This window comes from Telopea speciosissima, chromosome 1 (assembly GCF_018873765.1).
Source record: "Telopea speciosissima isolate NSW1024214 ecotype Mountain lineage chromosome 1, Tspe_v1, whole genome shotgun sequence".
NCBI lineage: Eukaryota > Viridiplantae > Streptophyta > Magnoliopsida > Proteales > Proteaceae > Telopea > Telopea speciosissima.
In genome coordinates this window covers 75,540,822-75,561,977 of record NC_057916.1, presented here as the reverse complement: position 1 = coordinate 75,561,977, position 21,156 = coordinate 75,540,822, and the positions used below count along the sequence as shown (strand labels likewise).

General features: G+C 38.9%; 1 protein-coding gene across 1 annotated transcript; it reads left to right on the top strand.

Annotated features, from left to right (window-relative positions):
- Positions 1–60: 60 nt before the first annotated feature.
- LOC122667739 (signal peptide peptidase-like 2) lies at positions 61–12,635 on the top strand. The gene is made up of 14 exons (XM_043864143.1): positions 61–379; positions 1,121–1,279; positions 1,481–1,592; positions 5,952–6,071; positions 6,284–6,435; positions 6,832–7,014; positions 7,218–7,252; positions 8,279–8,435; positions 9,251–9,304; positions 9,428–9,520; positions 9,619–9,761; positions 10,240–10,310; positions 11,800–11,883; positions 12,348–12,635. Exons 1-14 carry the CDS (start codon positions 233–235, stop codon positions 12,455–12,457), a joined length of 1,620 nt encoding a protein of 539 aa, XP_043720078.1. The 5' UTR covers positions 61–232; the 3' UTR covers positions 12,458–12,635.
- The last annotated feature ends 8,521 nt before the right edge of the window (positions 12,636–21,156 follow it).

The window sequence follows — 21,156 nt, the reverse complement described above, 5'->3', positions numbered from 1 at the left end:
GGTGATGGCGGGCGTGGGGGAGGGTTTGGTGTTTGATAGGTTAAAAATGTATGAAGTATTTAAGTCCATGAATTTCTCTGATATGAAAGAAGCTTGTCTTAGAAGACTTTTGAAAATGGTTTCTATCCTGGACTTGCAGTTGTGATGTCAATTGTGAAGGAAAAGTCCAATCTGCACATCTAGGTCTGTGGAGCACAAGGGGAGGAGTGGAGTTCTCAACCTAAAGAATTCAATGGATTTACAGATACTCTTACGGGCAGTTTTTTTGGCTGCCCTGCTTGTATTTGTTAGTCTTCCTTATTCGGTTTATGCGGGGGACATTGTACAAGATGACGATCAGGCTCCGAGTCAGCCTGGTTGTAACAACAACTTCGTTCTGGTAACTCACTCTTCACAACTGCTTTTCTCTCACGTACCCACTTCAACTGGGTTCCGTATATTTCTCCTCATTCTATGTTGGAGTATTTCCTTTTTTGGATTTTCCGTTTTGAGCTAATTTGGAGTTTATAATGAAAGTGATGGCCTTGAAGATAGTACTCATCCAAATTTAAGAAATTGATCTTTCTATTATTGTCTGTGGATGCAATTTGTAGTTAATAGACTTGGAATCCATCATCTTTCTAATTATTTTCTCTAAAGATGAGATATGAAATAGAGTTTGGGTTGAATTTCTTCTTATAGTTTCCACCTAGTCTTCCCTTTTCCCCCCAAAAAAATTGTTTTTTCCTGGGCGGCGAAGCTATCTGCCATTTCTGCAGCTATTTGGTTCTAGTTGTATATGTGCAACTTTATTTGATTTTAGAATTTGTGGCGTGTAATTCCCTTATAGGAACTGCAATTTGAAAGAAAATTGTGATTTGTTTAGGCTACTTAAGCTGGAATCTAACTTGGTCCTTTTTGAAGCTAATGTTTTTTAAACGGTAAAAAGAAGCTTGTATTTGATTTACTACAAAGATTGTTACATAGGGGTATACATAGTTCTCCTCTATGTTATCTCATCGCGCCATAAACATTGCCCACTATACTTATCTCATTCGAGTTGCTGCTTTGGTTAATCTTGCTTTTTCCTCAATGTTTATTTCTCCTGTGAACATTTCTTCCACTGCCTGCTGTTTGTTAGGTTAAAGTCCAAACTTCGGTGGATGGTATACAAGGCAGTGAGTTTGTAGGTGTTGGTGCTCGATTCGGCACCACCATGGAGTCAAAGGAGAAGCATGCAAATCAAACTAAGCTTATCCTTGCGGATCCTCCTGATTGTTGCGGCACACTTAAGAATAAGGTTTGTCCTTTCTTTTTGTGTCTTTATATGTTTGGATTCTAGAAATACATTTATACATAGACAAATAGATAGGAGGCGCAGGCATGTATAAATCCATATATACGTTCATGAAATGCATGTCTTCTTGGGGATGGTGGACTGTAAGTTTTGATCACTTATAACTCTCAGTTGATTGTTTAGAATTTGTGACCTTTTCCGCAGCTTTCTGGAGAAGTCATCCTGGTTGAACGAGGTAAATGCAAGTTCACAAAAAAGGCAAATGTTGCACAAGCTGCTGGTGCTTCAGCAATCCTAATTATAAATTATAAGACGGGTAACACCATGTCCTTTCTTCTATCTCGCTTAATTGGGTTTATTTTTTGGAGGTACTCAAAAGTGCATCTATAATTGTAGGATACTTCCGAACTTCTGGGTTTATTTTGTTTTATACTCTTGTTTTGGGTGTGTTACACATTATCAAATGTTGTTGTTTCCAATATTATTCCAAGTCATGTGCTCTATTGGGTTGAGCTAAGATAGGGTCAAGTGGCCAATACATATATTCAGATTTCCCCCCACCATTTAATATACATCATCTTAGGAAGGGGTTGGTATCATTAGCACTAGGCCAAAGTTTGGCCCGTTAATGTACCTTGTTGGCTATTTTGGTTATCGAAAACCCTATTACTAGGCTCACCTAGGTGTTTATGTGATACTGGTCTTCAGTTATTCTTCTATGCCTTTGTGTTATGACCCCTTTAGAAGGGGTATTTTGACAATTTTTGGGTTTCATAGTCGTATTTGGAGCTCGATTAAGTTGGGGACTTTATTTTCTTGTCTGATTCCTACTTAATTGTTTGCAATAGTTTATGAGGTTTTTATGTTTGAATCTTGTTTGACTTTGAAACCAATAAATCATAGTTCAGTTGGGACTTGGGACTTGGGACTAATGAGTTCTAATTAAAAAGAGAGTGGAGAGTGGACACCCAATATATAAATACACTTTTTCATTTTTAAGAATGAGAAGAATATTCTTGCCATTGATTTTTAAGAAATGCTGTAAAAACTGCAAATGGACATTGAGCTATTGACCAAGTGAAAAAAAATCTAGTCCCCCCCGCTCTTATATTCTTTGCCCAATTGAGTGTTACCTTTTGAAATTCTTTGCACATGACCCAACTTGAATACTCATTCAAATCTCCATAACCAAATACCAGAATCCTAAACCCTAGCCTCCTAAAATCCTTATTGACTACCACTAGGACCCGTCATATTTCATCCCATCAAATTTTGTCAGTAAACCAAAGACTAACTAATGTAGTCCTATATAGGCAAGGCCTAATAGGAACCAGGTAAAGTCAGAATTCTGGAACTGTTTATAGATGTGGGCTGCTTAGGGTAAAATTAGGGTTAGGGTTAGGGTTTTGAGCTAGGGTTTTATTTGGTAATGATGGACAGGTTTTTAGGAGTCTATAGGTGTAGGTTTGGATTGATTTGGATGAAGTTGAAAATATAGGGTTTCGGGTTAGAGGCCTTGTAAAAATGGAGTGTTTTCAGGATCTAGGGTTTAGGGGTGGATTTTGGGAAAGGGGTTTATAGGGTATTAATGGGCAGGTCTAGGGGGTTATTTTGGTATAAAGAAGTTAGGGTTTGGATGAGTTAAGAAATTCTGCAATTTAGGGCAGAATTGGATTTAGGGTTTTGATGGACAGATTGGGCTGCAACTGAGGTCGAGTGGAGGGATAAGGCTGGACAGATTTTAGAGTGAGGCTAGGGTTATGGGAATCGATTAGGGTTAATGGAGGAATGGGGCTGTGAGTGATTCAGGGTTAAGGAACTCAAATAAAATAAAAAGGGGGGGGTGTTAGGGTTGGCTGTAGAAGGTTAGGGGAAAAAGGGAATAACTAAATTAACAAACAACTCACCGGATTTGCATATCTGCAGTAGCAGCAAGTCGAGGAAGCTTGATTGAAGAAGAAGAAGGACCTCCCCGATCTACAAAATGCAAGGAGTTGCCGGAATCCACCAGCCCTCAACCTTGATATGATTCACAAGGGGTCTTGATATGACTCACAAGACAATTCTCAGAAGAGAGAAGCAGCAGCAGCTAGGGCCAGCAGCAAAATTCAATTTTTTTAAAACATAATTGGTGGGGGAGCCTCTCCCACGGTTTTTATTAAATAAGAAGCCAAAGGCCTTATTCCTAAATCTATTACAATTCAAATCTCTCACTTAAAATCGTGGGGAGGTGGACCTATTAAAAATAACTTAAAATGTAAAGTCAAAAGACCTATCTACCCTTAGTAACTTAAAACAACTTAAACTACTTGAAATAAAAGAAGATTCTCTACTAGCCAATAGGATATAAGAACCTATTAGCCAATAGGAGCACTTCACTTAAATTAGACCAATTGAACCAATTGGATGCAACCAATTTAAACAGGTTCAATTAAAAACACAAAATAAAAACTAAGTATAAAACTGAAATAAACTAAACTAAGGCTCCTACTAAAACCCTAGGCTTCGGGTGGCTTCTTCAATTCGAGGAGGCTAGGGTCTGCATCACTAACCTATTTCAACTTTTACCTGTCTAAGTCCATTATTTCTTGAAACTCTAATTTCTTACGTTTAAGGCAGATGCAAGCCAATTTTAATCAACACTTCAGCGAATAGATACCCAAAAATAATTTCTACCATAAGTCATCACTATTCTTAACCTGCCCCTTTGAAACCTTAACTTGGACTTGATGACTCCTATTGATGTAAACTGGCTGTTTAAAACCAGCCACAAGTGTAGGGATTCTTCCCTACACCAGCATGAGTAGCCATCAGGTAGGTGTAGGGGAATCCCTACACCAGAAGTTATAATCGTGGGCTGAGTTAGGGTTTTTATTTTGTTAATTTTTTTAAGTCAGCCTTTATTTGAATTGTAATTCTAATTAGGATTCCTGGTGCAAGTTTGAATCCTAGTTAGAAGTCCTAATTAGTATTCCTATTTCAGTTATGAGTCCTAGTTAAGTTTTGATTTATAGTTAGAGTTAGAGTTCTGTCCAGCCATAAGGCTAAATATTTGTAAGAGCTCCTGAGAGCCTCCCCCAGTTTATGAATAAGAAAATTGCTTTTATGCATCCACTGTCCTGAGATAGGCTGTGAAGGTGATGCTGAGATAGCCTTCACTGTCTCTCTCCTTCGAATACACTCAAGTTTGTTCAAGTTCTGCTACAGCCGAGTATTGAAAACTTCAAGTATAGCTGCTGGAATTTGTTGCAAGTACCAGGATCCTTCTCCCAACAAGTAAGTAAACATCCCAAACCCCAAACCCTTCTTCTCCTAATCTTCCAAACCTAACCCTAACATTCCCTCATATCCGAACTCCATTCCCCATACCCTAAAACCTGCCCAGCCCTAATCACCCATCAAAATCCCACCTTTCCAAATTCGATCATCTTCCCACACCCTAAGGGAAACTCGATTCTGGTTCCAGCCCTAGGTGATCACTCTAAACCCTAGATTCTTCTACATTCTATTTTCCCAAAACTTAAACCCTAATTCACTAACCATCTTAGTTTACACGCCTAACTTCATCAAAACTTCTCAAGACCTCTACTAGAAGACTTCCCCATATCAACTTACCCTAACCCTATTACCAAACCCTAAACTTCACTAAGCCCTAACCCTAATTTCATTATTTCACCCATTCTGCCCTAGCTGATTACACTAAACCCTAGCAGATCCTGGTTCTGGTTCTAGTTGGCATTACACCCATCTGGAATTATATTACCTATGCTTTTGCGACTCATGAACCTGAATTTCCTTTAGGCTTTACATATTATTGCTTGCCTTCTCCCTAATTTTGAGTTATCATACATTCTCCTTTCTTCTGTTGCGGAAAGATGTACTGCAACTTCACTGAAAATGTTAAACTGCCTGCTCCTCAGTTTTTATATCTTGTCTTTGAATTTGAATGTTGTTAGCTTTCTAAGATTGTGGTGCTGTAAATTTTTTTTGGACTTATTTAGCTCTCCTTAAAAGAAACTGAAGAGATTCTCATTCCCCTTCAAGGAAAACATGAAGTGCAAAATTATGGCTTAGACCTAATGAAGTTCAATTGGAGGCAAAAATCCATCAATAAGTGTTAGGCCACTAAGCCAAGCAGGTCAAATATGCTGACAGGGAGATTTGGTTGTTCTTCGATTACCACATTTAAAAAAAAAGGGCCGTACCCAGTGCACAAGGTTCCCACGTTTAGCAGGGTCTGTAGAGAGTCAAATGTACGCAGCCTTACCCCTGTTTCCAAAGAGGCTGTTTCCAGGATTTGAACCTGTGACCAAGCGTTCAGCAAGTGAGCACTTGACCAACGTGCCAAGCAAGACCTTCCATTACCATATTATGGGTTGTTTTTATCAATCAGAGATTTAGACGCTTTAATCTTGGGTTTTTAGGGTTTCATCTGTTCGGTAATTTTCTTTGTAATGATCTGATTTTGTATTGGGGCTTTGTAAGTTTTCTGTCATCAATAAACTTGATGAGTCGATCAGCCTACATGTCTTTTTCACTGTTATCCATTAAAAGAAAAAAAAAACCTATGGGTTTGCCCCCTCTCTCAATTACTAGTATACTTTTAACACACATCATTATAGGATTTTCTGGTGCCGATTGAGTGCTGAAGCTGTTTTCTTCTTTTTTACTGCAGAGCTCTACAAAATGGTCTGTGAATCGAATGAAACAGATCTCAATATACATATACCGGCAGTGATGCTTCCAAAAGATGCGGGTGCAAGTTTGCAGAACAGTTTAAAAAGCAATTCCTCTGGTACAACTTTTTTCAGTTCTGCATAGGGTCATGGAGAATTCTATTATTGTTCTTTCAGCACTTATTTGATGCTTGGCTTAACAATTTGTTCTTACGATATAGATCTTGTTCCATTTCCTGATAATATCTTATCTGATATTTCATTTGCTCTCATTTTCTTTTTCTTGGTGCTGTTAGCTTCAAGATTTTTTAATGGTTGAGGGTTTTCTCAGTTTCTGTGCAGCTATATTCTCCAGAACGTCCTCTGGTTGACATAGCAGAGGTGTTTTTATGGCTTATGGCGGTTGGTACTATCTTGTGTGCATCATATTGGTCCGCATGGAGTGCCAGAGAAGCAATGATTGAGCATGATAAACTATTGAAGGTTCGCCTCCTCCCTCCCCACCCCCCAAAAAAAAAAATTTGCTTATTCTTTTTTAAGAGTAACAATTTACTGAAGGAGAAAGAAAAAATAAAGATGCAAGAAGCCTTAGAGACAAGGCAACCCATGACTAATATAAATATAATAACAAACAAAGAAACTCCTGTACCCCACTAGCAACTCATTAAGGAGAGAATCCCCATAACAGTTACTAGACTGCACAACCTTTTGCTTTGCCTGTTCATCAGCCATCTCATTTACAGACTTCAAGTTCCACTGTAAAATGATCTCTGTCTGGAAGTGGAATGCCAAAGGATTCTTTCTTCCCCTATGGAGGATGTGTATCTTTCATTTATTTGGTTTGTTGATTTGATAAATAAATTGGTTTTGTGTTTGTAGGATGCTACAGAAGAATTTGTAAATGGTGAAGATACAGATGGTAGTGGTGTTGTGGACATTACCGCAACATCAGCGGTCCTTTTTGTTGTGATTGCTTCATGCTTCTTGGTTATGGTTTACAAGCTTATGTCCTCCTGGTTCGTGGAGGTTTTGGTGGTTCTATTTTGTATCGGAGGTGTAGAGGTGTGTTTGTTCTTTTCCTCCTTTTATGCATATGGCATGTGTGGGAAGTGGACAATGTCATCATTACTTGTTCATGTAGATGCACTTTTGTATATTAAGAGTTTTCTTGCATGATTATGGAAGTGAGGGCTGGAACACCAGCTCTTGTTATCTCTATTGCGTTATTTTGAAGGACTGAATCTTTCAGTTTCCTGTGCATCCAGGGCCTGCAAACTTGTTTGGTGGCTTTGTTATCAAGGTATTTAAGTGTTCTCTTGTCCCTTTCATTTTCATGTATTTGTTGTTGTATTGCAACAGTGATCAGCTGATGCCAAACCAGATACAATGTTCCCTCCCTTGTAAAGTTGTAAAGAACCTGATATATGCGTAGGTAGTTAGAGCTTGGATGCATCACCTTTTCGAATGGCTTCTAATCTGTTCCAACTTCCAAGTGGTCTTTTTTCTTTCAGTCATTCCTCCATAGTAGTATTTACTGTCGCTTCCCTTCTGTTATTTCTATTTCTTTTTTGTCTTTTCTTGCCTTTAATTAGTCTTACAATCTATTCTATCTCAAAGTAGAGCCACAGGTCTCGGACTGTTTTGATAGTTTGCATGCCTATTATCAAGTGCTTTAATGCTTATGCTGGGAATTTTAGTGGAAATACTCACCATTCAATTTCTTAGCCATGTTTTTGTAGGAAGTGATCCCTCTCATGCCTTACATCATAAACTCTCCACTTTCTGAATTGTTTCTTAGTATATTTACTCAATAACTAGAAAGTCTGTGTTTGGAGGGGCTAAAGTTCTACAGACTTATGTATTGATTGGCATTATCAAAATTTTATATGGGCCATGGTGAGATATCTGAATCTGATGTTAGCTCAATGGATATTTATTGATATTTCAAGGGCCTGGTCCTGTTATATTTGAATTTGGATTTTAGTTTTGGTTCAGATATTCGGTAGAGTTTTGCATTGGTTCATTAAACAATCTGAGGAACACATGTTAATTTTTGTCTTAAATTACAAACAATGGCGAGCTTCTGTGTGTATGTTATAATCTCTTTCCTTACATCACCAAAATCATTAACCACGAAGACTGGGAAAGAATAAAAAAGAAAGAAGTGTTTATGCTTAAAGATTGTTTTCTGTCAGATAGTGTTTATGCTTAAAGAAAATTTTCTGTCAGATATACCTGCTTGATGTGCTCTTTTATTGGATGTCAGTTGTATCAACTTATACAAAAATTTGACTGTGTGGAAGTGACTATACATATGAACTTCCAGGTGGTTTAGATGTGCTGGAGAAACATTTATTAAAGTGCCGTTCTTTGGAGCTGTTTCTTACCTTACGTTGGCTGTTACTCCGTTCTGCATAGCATTTGCTGTTTCTTGGGCAGTGTATCGCCGCATCTCCTTTGCTTGGATAGGTCAAGATATCCTTGTAAGATTAATGCTTCTTCTTGTTAACTTATTAATCTAGGTTCTCGCTGATTTATACTTCTCTGGGTTCCATTGAAATATTGAATGTTCATGACCTCAACTTGTACAAGCTCCACATCAATTGTCTGAGTTTATTTTAGCATATTGACACTGTTGTATAAACATGAGAACGGTAGTTTTTGCCTGTGTAGATACAAATGGAGTTATTCATCTTGAATGCGTCATCATGCACTATCACCAGTACCAATAGTGGTGCCAGAACCCAATCATAATTTTTTATATGTTTTGTATATGAAAAAAAGGCAATTTTATGAACAAAATAGAGCAGGGATTTACACACTGCCGGTGTGGGATGGAATCTCCCATGCCAGGCCAATGGGAGCACAGGAGGGGGTGCCTCACATTCATATTCAGGGGGAGCCAACATGTCAGGGATGAGAAAGAATGTAAGTGGAAGAGACTGTACGAAGGCAGTACACACCAGCAGTGTGTACAGCCTTTTCTCAACAAAATAGTAGAAACTTAATTATGTGCATATTATTAACATATCAGTTGCTTTAAAAAGTAAGGGAAAAGAATAGATTGATAGCATCCAGGATTCTGGTTGTGGTGCTTATATTCATCCAGTGTCCTGGACATGAGGAAAGTAAGAGATATATGCCCAATTTTATGTCAAAGTTATTATCTGTATCTGTTCTGGGGAACATTGAAGAAAGTATGAACAAAGCTGAGATTTATGTTTCTTGTAATTGTGCCTTACAGAGACTTAGATTTTCTTCGTGCTCCTAATGTGCTCTTTTTTTCAATTTCAATCAGGGGATTGCGCTGATACTTACAGTTCTTCAGATTGTTCATGTACCTAATCTCAAGGTGATGGTTCAGACTTACTCTGGCTTCACACACACACACAAAAAAAAAAGCATTTTCAAGATGATGTTTTCTAATTGAGTTGATTTGCTTTTACATGATTTCTAATCTTATTGTGGAAATCAGGTGGGCACAGTGCTTCTCGGTTGTGCTTTCTTGTACGACATCTTCTGGGTGTTTGTTTCTACGATGATGTTCCATGAAAGTGTAATGATTGTGGTAAGTTATTCTTCAAAACCTTTTGCAAAATACTGCGTAGTTTCTGGTTTTTAAGGATTTTGATTATCAGTTATGTTGTTTGCTCATTTCCTATGTAGGTTGCTCGTGGTGATAGAAGTGGTGAGGATGGTATTCCAATGTTACTGAAGATCCCACGCATGTTTGATCCCTGGGGTGGTTACAGCATTATTGGATTTGGTGACATCCTTATACCAGGGTTGCTAATTGCTTTTTCATTGAGGTTGAAACTCTGGATCCTGTCTTGAACATTTATGATGCTTTTAATGCCAGCAGCACTGTTGTTTTGTTTCTGCATGTGAGGATTGAAATGGCAATCCTAGACAGTCCACCTGATAAGGTGTCCTCTAAATAATTGCTGTTGGTGCCAACCTTGTTTGTGAAATGTGAAGAAAACACGTAGAAGTCAGAACCATCTCTTTCTTTTTGTTGTCAGCCCAACTGCCTTGTATAGAAACATGTATAAATGGCATCCTGATCCTGTTATATTCAAAGAACATAATCAGCGTCCTCTCATAGGTTTAGTTTTTGATATGGAAGGATTCATCACTTGTTCTAGCAAAACAACATATTCATTCTTATTCAATCTCCTCATCTGCTATATACAAATTAAATGAAATAATCTGTTTTGGCTGTTTTAGTGTTTGTCATTCAATTAATATCTGGTTCTAGTTTAAATTAATAATGGGTCAGTGTTGCAGGTATGATTGGCTGGCAAAGAAGAATCTTCGAGCTGGATACTTCCTATGGTGTATGGTTGCATATGGTTTAGGTACACAACTCAACTCATTGATGCCTTTTTCCAACTACCTTGCGACTGGAGACTTGAATCCTGTACCACTATTTCACCATCTCACTCTATCTAGGTCCATGTGTGATTAATGGGTCCAGGCAAGAATCTTATCCTACAAGTTTGCAGTCCTAAATAGTAGAAAATAAAAATGTGCTTATAGGCATAGTTGTCAACAAGGCGACCAAGACACCTGGACGCCTAGGTGGACAAATATGGTTATAGGTCTCTTAAAAGTGAGAAATTAAGGCAAAGGATAATAAAACATAATAGAAAAGCAAACTGGAATAGTACTAACATTCCAGCTAGAAGGAATACTATTCCAACTATAACCCTAAAAAATTATTATAAACCAAACTGGAATAGTACTAACATAATTCCTGTAATTTCCAAGACACCAATTAATAGTCAAAATCAAATCAACTTCTAAACCAAGTAATAAAGTAATTCCCATATTCCTAACTCCTACCCTTAGTTTAAGTCCATCAAAGTGGCCAATCACAATGAAAACTCCAATCATAATGAAAACCCCTTGAACCAAAGGCCCAACACATATATAATCCAGCCCAAGGCTTATTTCCACTAAAATAAGCCCATTTATGTGATTCTCCTTCATCAGGGTGTGTTTGGATAATAAAAACAAAGATCGCACAAAAATATTGTACAATTTTAGACATCTGTATTGTACAAAAGATTACTGCAAAGTACAGTTCAAATGTCCATATATTATGTACAGAACTGGTAGCTAACTGGTCATTTACACTAAATCATGAACAGCCTTCCCTTTAGAAATGCATGGATATGGGAATGTCTGGTAGTGTGTTGCCACATATCGAGTAGGTGATGGGCAACCAAAGCTGACATTCTAGAAATTCTTTTACGATCTTAGAATACCATAAGGGTTTCCATGCTCACATTGAAGACTTTCTAAACCTTCGGTTTGCAAGAGGGAATCTATATCGTCAAATGGGGTTCTAAATGATACCAATCAGAAGCATAAAAAGGCCTTCAACATCTCCATGTTCTGAGGGATCTTATGCCAATGCTTGGGATGTGTCTTTGAGTTGGATTCAATCAGATGGCCATGAATCTTCTCAGAAGTCAGAACCGTTAGATTATACGCAATGGATTAGTGGATTACCAATGGGGGAGTTACCGTTGTTGGGCGAATTCTTATCCAATGGTAACAAAAGAGCTGGTGATTTTGCGTGCACTTAATGGTTTGTGGGTTCTTTTTCAAAAGATAGCCTGCCATTTACTTTTTTTCTGTGTCCCCCTCTTCGTTCCATGAACAGCTGAGAAAAAATGAAAAGAGAGTATGAAAATGCCATCTTACTGTTGGAATAATTTTCTATTAAGCTGGCAAAAGGATATATGCTTCACATCTGGTGCTTGTTGTCATAATTTTTGGTTCTGTAATGCTCTGTTCACCAGCTTGTAGAATGACACTTCAAAATGTATGGATTCACAGGTCTCCTCATTACGTATGTGGCTTTGAATTTGATGGATGGACATGGCCAGCCAGCTCTTCTTTACATTGTTCCTCTTATGCTTGGTAAGTCCACATAGATTTTCAAACTTTCAGTTAATTTCTAAGAGACCTTAATGTTCTGCTATTAAAATTATTTATCCACCTGTGTTCCCTTTTGAATAGTCCGCCATGTTAGAGCTCCTGTAAAATATACATATTGTTTCCTCCCTTTCTTACATGGTCGGCCTTTTTGAGGAAGCGGTTCCAACATGGTATCAGAGCAGGCAGGGGTCACGGTATCAAGTCCCTCTGGGAGCGGATAAGTGTTAAAATTATTTATCCACCCGTGTCCCCCTTTTGATAGTCCGCCGTGTTAAAACTCATGTATGATATACATATTGTTTCCTCCCTTTTCTAAAAAGTCGGCTTTTTAGAGGAAGCCGTTCCAACATCTACAAATAATTTGTTGGGTCTCAGAACTCTTGATTGTTGCTGATCTGGCTATTGCATTACTTTTGGAAATCAAAATTTTCTGCTGTTTGATGCAGGTACCTTTTTAATATTGGGGAAGAAGAGAGGTGACCTCAAAGTTCTATGGACGAGAGGAGAACCTGAGAGGTCTTGCCAGCATGTTCAGCTGAAAAAGTGTAGCGAATGAAATGGAAAAGTATAGCAAATTGCTTTGTATGATATAAGAGTGGATGTACCAACAACCGAACAGAATGTAATGAATTGCAATGTAGAGATACGATAGCAAAAGTTGTAAGTGGATGTAGAAATAGAATTACACGATTCTGAAGGATGCATTAATATCATTGATCAAGTCTGAAACTTCAGCCAGGGTACCAGCCTTTAAGAGGTTTAGCAGAATTTTGATGTGTTAAGACCTTTACAAATGCACCTGCACAGAAGCAGCTTGCTTCCAAGGTTTGTGAATGCAGCGACGAAGTGTTTGCTGACTGCCCAGGATGCTCTTTTTCGATATCTTATTAGACAAAGACTTTGTTAGATAAATTTGTTGTGTAATGTGTTGTAGGAACAATTGGCAGGTTCACTCCCTTGTGTGAATGGATAATATTTTACAGAAATCGTCTTTAAAGCACAAGAGAATTGTCAAGAATGGGGGGACAATTTAGAAACTATTTAATTCAAGGCAATACAAGGATTCGAAGAACAACTTTCAATTTAATTCTTTTGGATGCTATTTTCTCAGGGAAGAAATGCTCTAGTAGTTTGGTCGATCATTAGGGCTGTAAATGGATAACCGAAAATCCGAATTCGATCCGCATCCGTATCCGTTTAGGGGCATCCGTATTCGATTAGAGATATCCGGAAAAAAATCCGAATACTCCGATAAAAATCCGAATCCAAATACTTAATTATAAAAAATTAAGTAAATAATGATCTTGTGGGTTTTTGAAGATTCAACAGGTTCTAGAATATGAGGAGAAGAGAATCATGATCTAAAACTATGGATTGAGAGTGAATTGTATCCACTAGGGGGAGGAAGGTTCGGGTTACACAAGACAGAGGTGTAAATGGATGGTCAAAAATCCGAATTCGATCCGCATCCGAATCCGTTTAGAGGTATCTGTATTCGACCAGAAAATATCCGAATCCGATTACATCCGATCCGTTTACAGGCCTACCGATCATATAATTCCCATATTTGTGAGGATGGTTTCCCGGATTTCCCTTCCGCTCAATCAATCGTGTAAGATAAAGAAAATATATTTTTTCCATTATGAGCATGTCACAAGTACTTCTCAGTAAACCTATAAACTACCAAGGATTTTTGGATGGAAATGGAATAGGAATTTGCAGATTAGCACTTGAAGAGGGCTGAAGATAGGTTCTATCAAGAACTCCAAGTCATGTTAAAGACTTAAAGGTATGCCTACTGATGAGCACATTTTTGTGTGAAATTTTAGGGCATAAATAATACATTTTACCACATTGGACAGAGTTACTCGGTGCTTTCTTGTGCTTTTCAGGGTTTAGGTGAATTCTTGTGAAAATGAAGGAGATGATGCTAAGGAGATGTTTTTAAGCTTTTTAGAAGTGTAAATGGATGCATAGCCCATCGAGTCAGCTTTGCAATGGTTCAAACGACACTTAATTTCGAGTTGAAACGAAGAAGTTATGGCCATTTTCGTAACGACGCGTGAAAATGGTCTGCAGGGGTTTATTTATAATTATTGACAGTAGGATGGGGACAAAGTGAAACAGAAGTTCGGATTTTAGGGGCCTTAATGAAATTATCAGAAGTTACTTTACTGTACCCGAAAGATTCCATTTGGAAGGCTCTGGACAGTCCAACTTCAACTTGAGATATCTTGGGCTCCCCAACTCCGAATTGGATGAAATTTGGATCTATTTTGTGTGATTTTTTGCAAGGAACACAATGGTGAGACCTATATAAGTACCCCATGCTCCACGTTTTCTGAAGGATAGAATGAGTATTTTATTTATTCTTGAAGGAATCCTAGTCATCACCCTTACTCTCTCTCTCCTCCAACTTCTCAAGGGCACTTCTGAAATTCTACTTGGGATAGATTTATATTTTCTCATCTATGGAAGGTTGAAAAATCAAAGATGCTTTGATTTTATTGCTTGGAGAAGATATCTACAAAGAAAAGGAAGCACTTGTTAAAATTGGAAGTTTATTTTTCTAGAAATAGAAGGTCTATGTAAACAATCTTTTCTTCTTCTTCTTTCTATTTTTTTTCTTTTTTCTTAGGATTCAAGGCATTGTAAAAAAGGAAAGAGAAGAGAATATTCTCTTTTCTTAGGGAATATTTCCCTACACTTCCATCTTCTCTCTTCTCCTCTCTTCCACCTATAAATACCCCTACCTCTCTTGTAAAAATTTGCTCATTCACTTAGTGAAATTTCTTCTCTTCTTCTCCTTCTAATTTGTGATTTTTGGCTTTTCTAAGTTCTAGTTTGCTTTTATAATTTTTAGTTAATGCTTATAATAGGTTTAGTTTATGCTTTAATTTCAATTTAAGTCTTCAATTGGGTTGTAATTTCTTAATTCTAGTTTAGGTTTTAAGCCTTCTAGTCTAAGTTCTTAAGTTGATGACAAGACTTGAAGATTTAGAAGAGGAGGCCATGGTAAGTTTATGCAAGTATTCAAGCTTTTCATTTACATTCATGCAAGCACATCCAGGTTTTACTATCTAAACTCTCAATCTCATTCTCCATCTCCTCTATCTCTCTCTATCTTCTTCTTCTTCCCCCTCTATTTCTTTTATTTTAATTTTATATGGTTGTGGTTTATGGATGCATTTTTATTCTCTTATTTCTTTTTATGTGGTTAGTATGTGTGGCTGCATTTTTATTCCTTTCAAGTTGCTTTAGTTTGATAGGTTAGATGCTCATGTGTTAGGACGCCGATTTAATCCCTTAATTTTGTTAGATGCTTATGAGTTAGGATGCATTGATTTTTCGTTAGTTTAATTAGTTTAATTTAACACTTTAATTTGGTTCATTTTGCATTACTTTTAAGTTAGTTAAATAGAGTGGCGTATATCTCCTCCTGTTCGACCCGTAGCTACGATTGACCCGTACACTTGCGGTTTTATTTTAACTCAAACAAGTTTTTGGCGCCGTTGCCGGGGAGATTATTGTCCATTTTATTTATCTGATTTTTAAGTAGTTTGAAGTATTTTAGTTTATTATTTTCTTTTCTTTTTTTTTGAAAAAAATAAAAAATAAAAAATAAGTTTTTGAAAACCTCTTCTTGTTTCTCTTCTATTTCAAATAGTGTGCGCCCAATCTAAAGTCCTTCATATGCTTCAACCCTCCATCTTTTGGTGTCCCTCATAGGATTAAGTTACCTATGACGCTACATCTTGACTTGGTTGGGTGGATTGACATGTGACTTATCTTTGGAGGTGACCACTCTTGATAACAGGAAAGCGACATAGTGAGAGTGTTGGAAACATAAACGTATAGTAGACCTCCATTCTACATCAGAATCCATATTGGAGTCTCACGTAGGTGGCTATAAAAGACTATACGGGTTCCCTTGCTGTCAACCTATATGACATTCTTACAGCTTTTGAACCATTGTTTCGATTTTTGAGGGATAGAGATGCACTATCTACCTTGGGGTCCCTCTTGTTTCTAGTTTTTTTTTTTTTTTAAGTGTTTTATTTTTCTTTAATTTTTCTAAAGGAGACCTCATATCTATTTAGGTGGCTAAGGTGTGGATTCGTGATTCAAGTAATTGTCTTATTAGAAGACCACCTTCTCTACCACCTTTGACCATGGGTGACCAACAACCCAAGACTCTTAAGGATAGGTTTTACCCCACCAGGGCTGCACAGCCCTCATGCATTAGTCTGCCTGTTGTTACAGGGAATAACTATGAACTCAAAACCAACTTCATCAGCATGCTACCCCATTTCCATGGGATGGCTAATGAGGATGCATATCTCTTCCTTAGGGAAATTGAGGAGGTCTGTGTTCTAATTAAGGTCCAGAATTTGACGATGATGCGATTAGGCTTAGGTTTATACCCTTTGCCCTGAAAGACCAGGCCAAGAAGTGGCTCTATGGATCGCCAACAAACTCCATTAATACATGGGATGAGTTCACCATTGTCTTTTTGAGAAAATTCTTCCCTCTTCACAAGACCAATAAGCTTAAAAGTGACATCCTCCGGTTCGAGCAAAACCACATGAGTCCTTTTCTAAATTCATGGAAAGATTCAAGGACCTCCTCTTAGAATGCCCTCACCATGGTTTTGACTTGTGGCAGCTATGCCAAATTATTTATGAGGGTATTGATTATCAAACCAAGCAACTTGTAGAGTCTATGTGTCCAGCAGGCTTTACTTCTTTTTCTGAGGAGAATGATGCATGGACATTCTTAACCAACTTGGCTGATAAGACTAGGGAATGAGACTCTTCCCAAGAGGCTGAAAGGACCACTAAGGGGTATCTCATTGAGGGTATGCCAGCCAAGGAGGCCAAACTTGATAGCCTCATAAAACGGTTGGAGTCCATAGTTCTTAAAGAGTCTATACCAGTTAATCCGGTCAACCAGGTCAACCATGTGTCGGTATGCAGTTGGTGCCAAACCCCTGGACACCTTTCTGAGGAATGCCCCAACACCTTGGTGGGCAATTCCAGCACTGAGAATGTAAGTGCTCTCTACCAAAATAACCCATATAGCAATACTTACAATCCAGGATGGAGAAATCACCCCAATTTCTCATGGAATCAAGGGAACCAAGCAGGCCCATCCAACTTTAACCATCAAGGCCAGGTTGGTGCCCAAAGGACCAACTATGCACCACAAAGCCAAGGAATGTCTCCTAACCCCTTTCCCCTAGTCCTCATCCAGGATCTTCTATTAATTCTGCTAGGCCTCCTCTCCTTGCACCTTATCAGCAACCCTCAGGGTTTACCAATATAGAAGAGGCAACAAGACTGAATGAGATGGACAACAAGATAGCTCTTCTCATGACAAGCCACAATAACATGGAAAAACAACTCACCCAGCTTGTCACAATCCTGCATGAGAGGAAAACAGGGAAGTTACCTAGCCAGCTGAGCCAAATCCTAGGCATCGGGTTCATATTGACAAAAGGTACCCAAGCTCCTCCAACCAATGTTGCACAAGGCCAACAGCACCAAGGGCCCTCTAGACAGGTAAATGTTGTTTATGCTTTAAGGAGTGGCCGTGAGTATCAACAGGATAGTGCACCTCAGTCTTTATCATCTCATACTCCTGTTGACTCTCCCCCTTTTGAAGAGGCCATTGAAGTGCCTACAGTTTCAGGTTCGTCTGATGAACCTAAAGATATACCAGATGATTTAGTTGAGGAAACCAAAGAGGATTCTGTTGAGGAAGTTAAAAAGACCAACCCTGAAAGAATTTATACATAACCTGCCCCTTTCCCAAATAGGTTGGTTAGCAAGAAGTCTCCTTCTATGGAGAAGATATTGGATGTGTTCAAACAGGTTTAAGTGAATATCCTCTTGTTGGATGCTATTGCCCGGATCCCCGCTTATGCTAAAGTCTTCAAAGACTTATGCACCCAAAAGCGGACCACCAATGTGCCCAAAAAGGCATTCTTGGCTGCTAACATTAGTTCTCTAATCTCACAGCCAGTAGCAGCCAAGCATAAGGATCCGGGAAGCCCCACCATCTCTTGCACTATAGGCCATACTACTATTGATCATGCCTTATTGGACCTTGGTGCAAGTGTGAATCTCTTATCCTTTCATGCCTACCAACAACTGGGATTGGGAGAACTGAAACCGACCAAAATTACTCTTCAACTTGCAGATCGGTCAGTTAAAGTTCCTAAGGGAATGATTGAGGATGTCCTGTTGAAGTTGGGGAATTTATTTTTCCTGTAGATTTTATTGTTTTAGATACCCAACCCACTGCCAACTTCAAGGACCAAATCCCAATCATATTGGGTAGACCATTCCTAGCTACCAGTAATGCTTTAATCAATTGCAGGAATGGTCTCATGAAATTATCTTTTGGCAATACTTCTGTTGACTTCAATGTGTTTAGGTTGGGCAAGCAGCCTGACATGGATGAAGAGGTGCATATGCTTCAAGGATTTCCCGATGATATTGATACGTTCTTTGAGATTGATTTTGATTCGGGATTTCAAGAATGTATGCCAGAATTGGAGGGTGTTGATGATACTCCCTTATCTGAGGTCTGGAGCATCCAACCACCTTTGGAGCCCCTTGGACCCCTATCCACTTCCATTCTCAAATCCTCCATTATTGAGCCCCCCACATTAGAGTTGAAGGCATTGCCCTCCAACCTCAAGTATGTCTTCTTAGGACATGATCATACTCTTCCTGTTATTATTGCTTCTGATTTGACTTCTATTCAGGAAGAAGAGTTGATTAAGCTTCTAAAGGACAATAAGGAAGCCATAGGTTGGACCATGTCTGACATCAAAGGTATTAGCCCCTCCATTGTTCAACATCATATACATCTGATGGAGAGTTCCACACCTTCTAGGGAACCCCAAAGGAGGGCTAATCCTGTGATGAAAGAGGCAATCAAGAAAGAGATCCTAAAATGCTTGGATCATGGCATCATTTATCCTATTTCTGATAGCTAATGGGTGAGTCCTGTGCAGGTTGTGCCTAAGAAAAGAGGAGTCACTGTAGTTGAGAATGCTAATAATGAGTTGATTCCAACCCGTATCCAAACAGGATGGAGAGTGTGCATTGACTATAGAAAATTGAATGCGGCAACTTGGAAGGACCACTTCCCCTTACCTTTTATTGATCAGATGTTAGAGAGACTAGCTGGCCATGAATATTATTGTTTTCTTGATGGTTATGCAGGCTATAACCAAATTCCTATTGCTCTAGAGGACCAACACAAGACCACTTTCACATGCCCTTATGGAACCTTTGCTTACCGGCGTATGCTTTTTGGGCTTTGCAATGCCCCTGCTACATTCCAAAGGTGCATGATGAGTATCTTTTCTGATATGGTAGAGCACTTCCTAGAGGTGTTTATGGATGATTTTTCTATTCACGGCTTTACTTTTTCTAATTGCTTGCATCATCTCTCTTTGGTTCTTAAAAGATGCATAGAAAAGAACTTGGTCCTGAATTGGGAGAAGTGCCACTTCATGGTAAAGTAATGTATAGTTCTTGGTCACATTGTGTCCAAAGAAGGGATCAAGATTGATAGATCTAAGGTGGACCTTATAGCCAATTTACCACCACCCAAGAGTGTGAAGGACATTCGATATTTTCTTGGCCATGCAGGTTTTTATAGAAGATTCATCAAGGACTTTAGCCAGATAGCTAGACCTCTCACCTCTCTTTTGGCAAAGGACTGCCCATTTGATTTCTCTTCTGAGTGTCATGATAGTTTTGAGCAATTGAAAAGAGCGTTGACTTCAGCCCCCATTATTCAAGCTCCAATTTGGACAGTTTCATTTGAACTTATGTGTGATGCCTCTGATTTTGCTATAGGGGTTGTTCTTGGGCAAAGAATCAATAAATTGCCCCATGTGATTTATTATGCAAGTAGGACTCTTAATGATGCACATCTTAATTATACCACCACTGAGAAAGAATTTTTAGCTGTTGTGTTTGCTTTAGAGAAGTTTAGGCCCTACTTGGTTGGATCACATGTGATTGTTTATACTGACCATGCAGCTATCAAATATCTTGTGCAGAAGAAAGATGCCAAGGCTCGCCTCATTAGGTGGGTCCTTTTGTTACAAGAATTTGATCTTGAAATTAGGGATAAGAAAGGGTGTGAAAATTTGGTTGCGGACCATCTATCCGGCTGCCTAATTCCTTGTTTGATTCTCCAGTCAACGAGAATTTTCCGATGAGTATCGATGGCGTGTCTAGTGAACCTTGGTTTGTGACATTGTTAATTATCCGGTTACTGGTGTGACACCGCACATTGGTCCACCCAAGATAAGAATCGTTTCTTTTCACAAGTTAAGTATTTCTTTTGGGATGATCCTTATCTTTTTAAGACCTGCCTGGATCAAGTAATCCGGAGATGTGTCCCGATCATGAGCAACAATCTGTCTTATCTTTTTGCCATGATCGAGGCTTGTGGAGGCCATTTGGGCCTAATAAGACTCATGACCAAAGTTTTACAGTGTGGATTTTATTGGTCTAGTCTGTTTAAAGACGCTTTACTTATTGCAGGGCATGTTCTTCATGCCAATCCTTAGGGCGTCTTACTAAGAGAAATATGATGCCCCTCAACCCAATTCGGTGGTTGAGGTGTTTGATGTATGGGGTATTGATTTCATGGGGCCTTTCCCTATCTCTTTTGGTAACCTGTGCATATTACTTGCTGTGGGCTATGTGTCCAAATGGATTGAGGCAGTTGCTTGTAAGACCAATGACCACAAGGTGGTTGTGAAATTTCTGAAGGAGAACATCTTCTCCCGTTTTGGTACTCCCCGGGCTCTCATTAGTGATCGGGGCAAGCATTTTTGTAATCGGCCTTTTGAGGCCCTCATGAAAAAGTATGGTGTCGTCCATAAGTTGGCCACACCCTACCATCCCCAGACCAGTGGCCAGGTTGAGGTTTCAAATAGGCAGATCAAGCAAATTCTTGAGAAAACCATCAACCCGAACCGCAAGGATTGGTCTAACCGATTGGTAGATGCGTTGTGGGCCCATAGGACAGCCTTCAAGACCGATCTTGGTCAATCTCCGTCACGTGCGGTGTATGGAAAGGCATGTCACTTACCTTAGAGATTGAGCACAAGGCTTTTGGGCTATCAAGAAGCTTAACTTTGACCTACGCTACCGGTGCCCATAGGAAACTCCAACTATCCGAGTTGGAAGAGCTTAGGAATGAGGCATATGAGAATGCCCG

Coding starts and splice junctions, on each gene's coding strand:
- LOC122667739 (XM_043864143.1), top strand. CDS start 233: ATGGATTTACAGATACTCTTACGGGCAGTTTTTTTGGCTGCCCTGCTT. Junction 8,436..9,250: donor GGATAGGTCAAGATATCCTT/GTAAGATTAATG, acceptor AATTTCAATCAG/GGGATTGCGCTGATACTTAC. Junction 9,762..10,239: donor CTAATTGCTTTTTCATTGAG/GTTGAAACTCTG, acceptor TCAGTGTTGCAG/GTATGATTGGCTGGCAAAGA.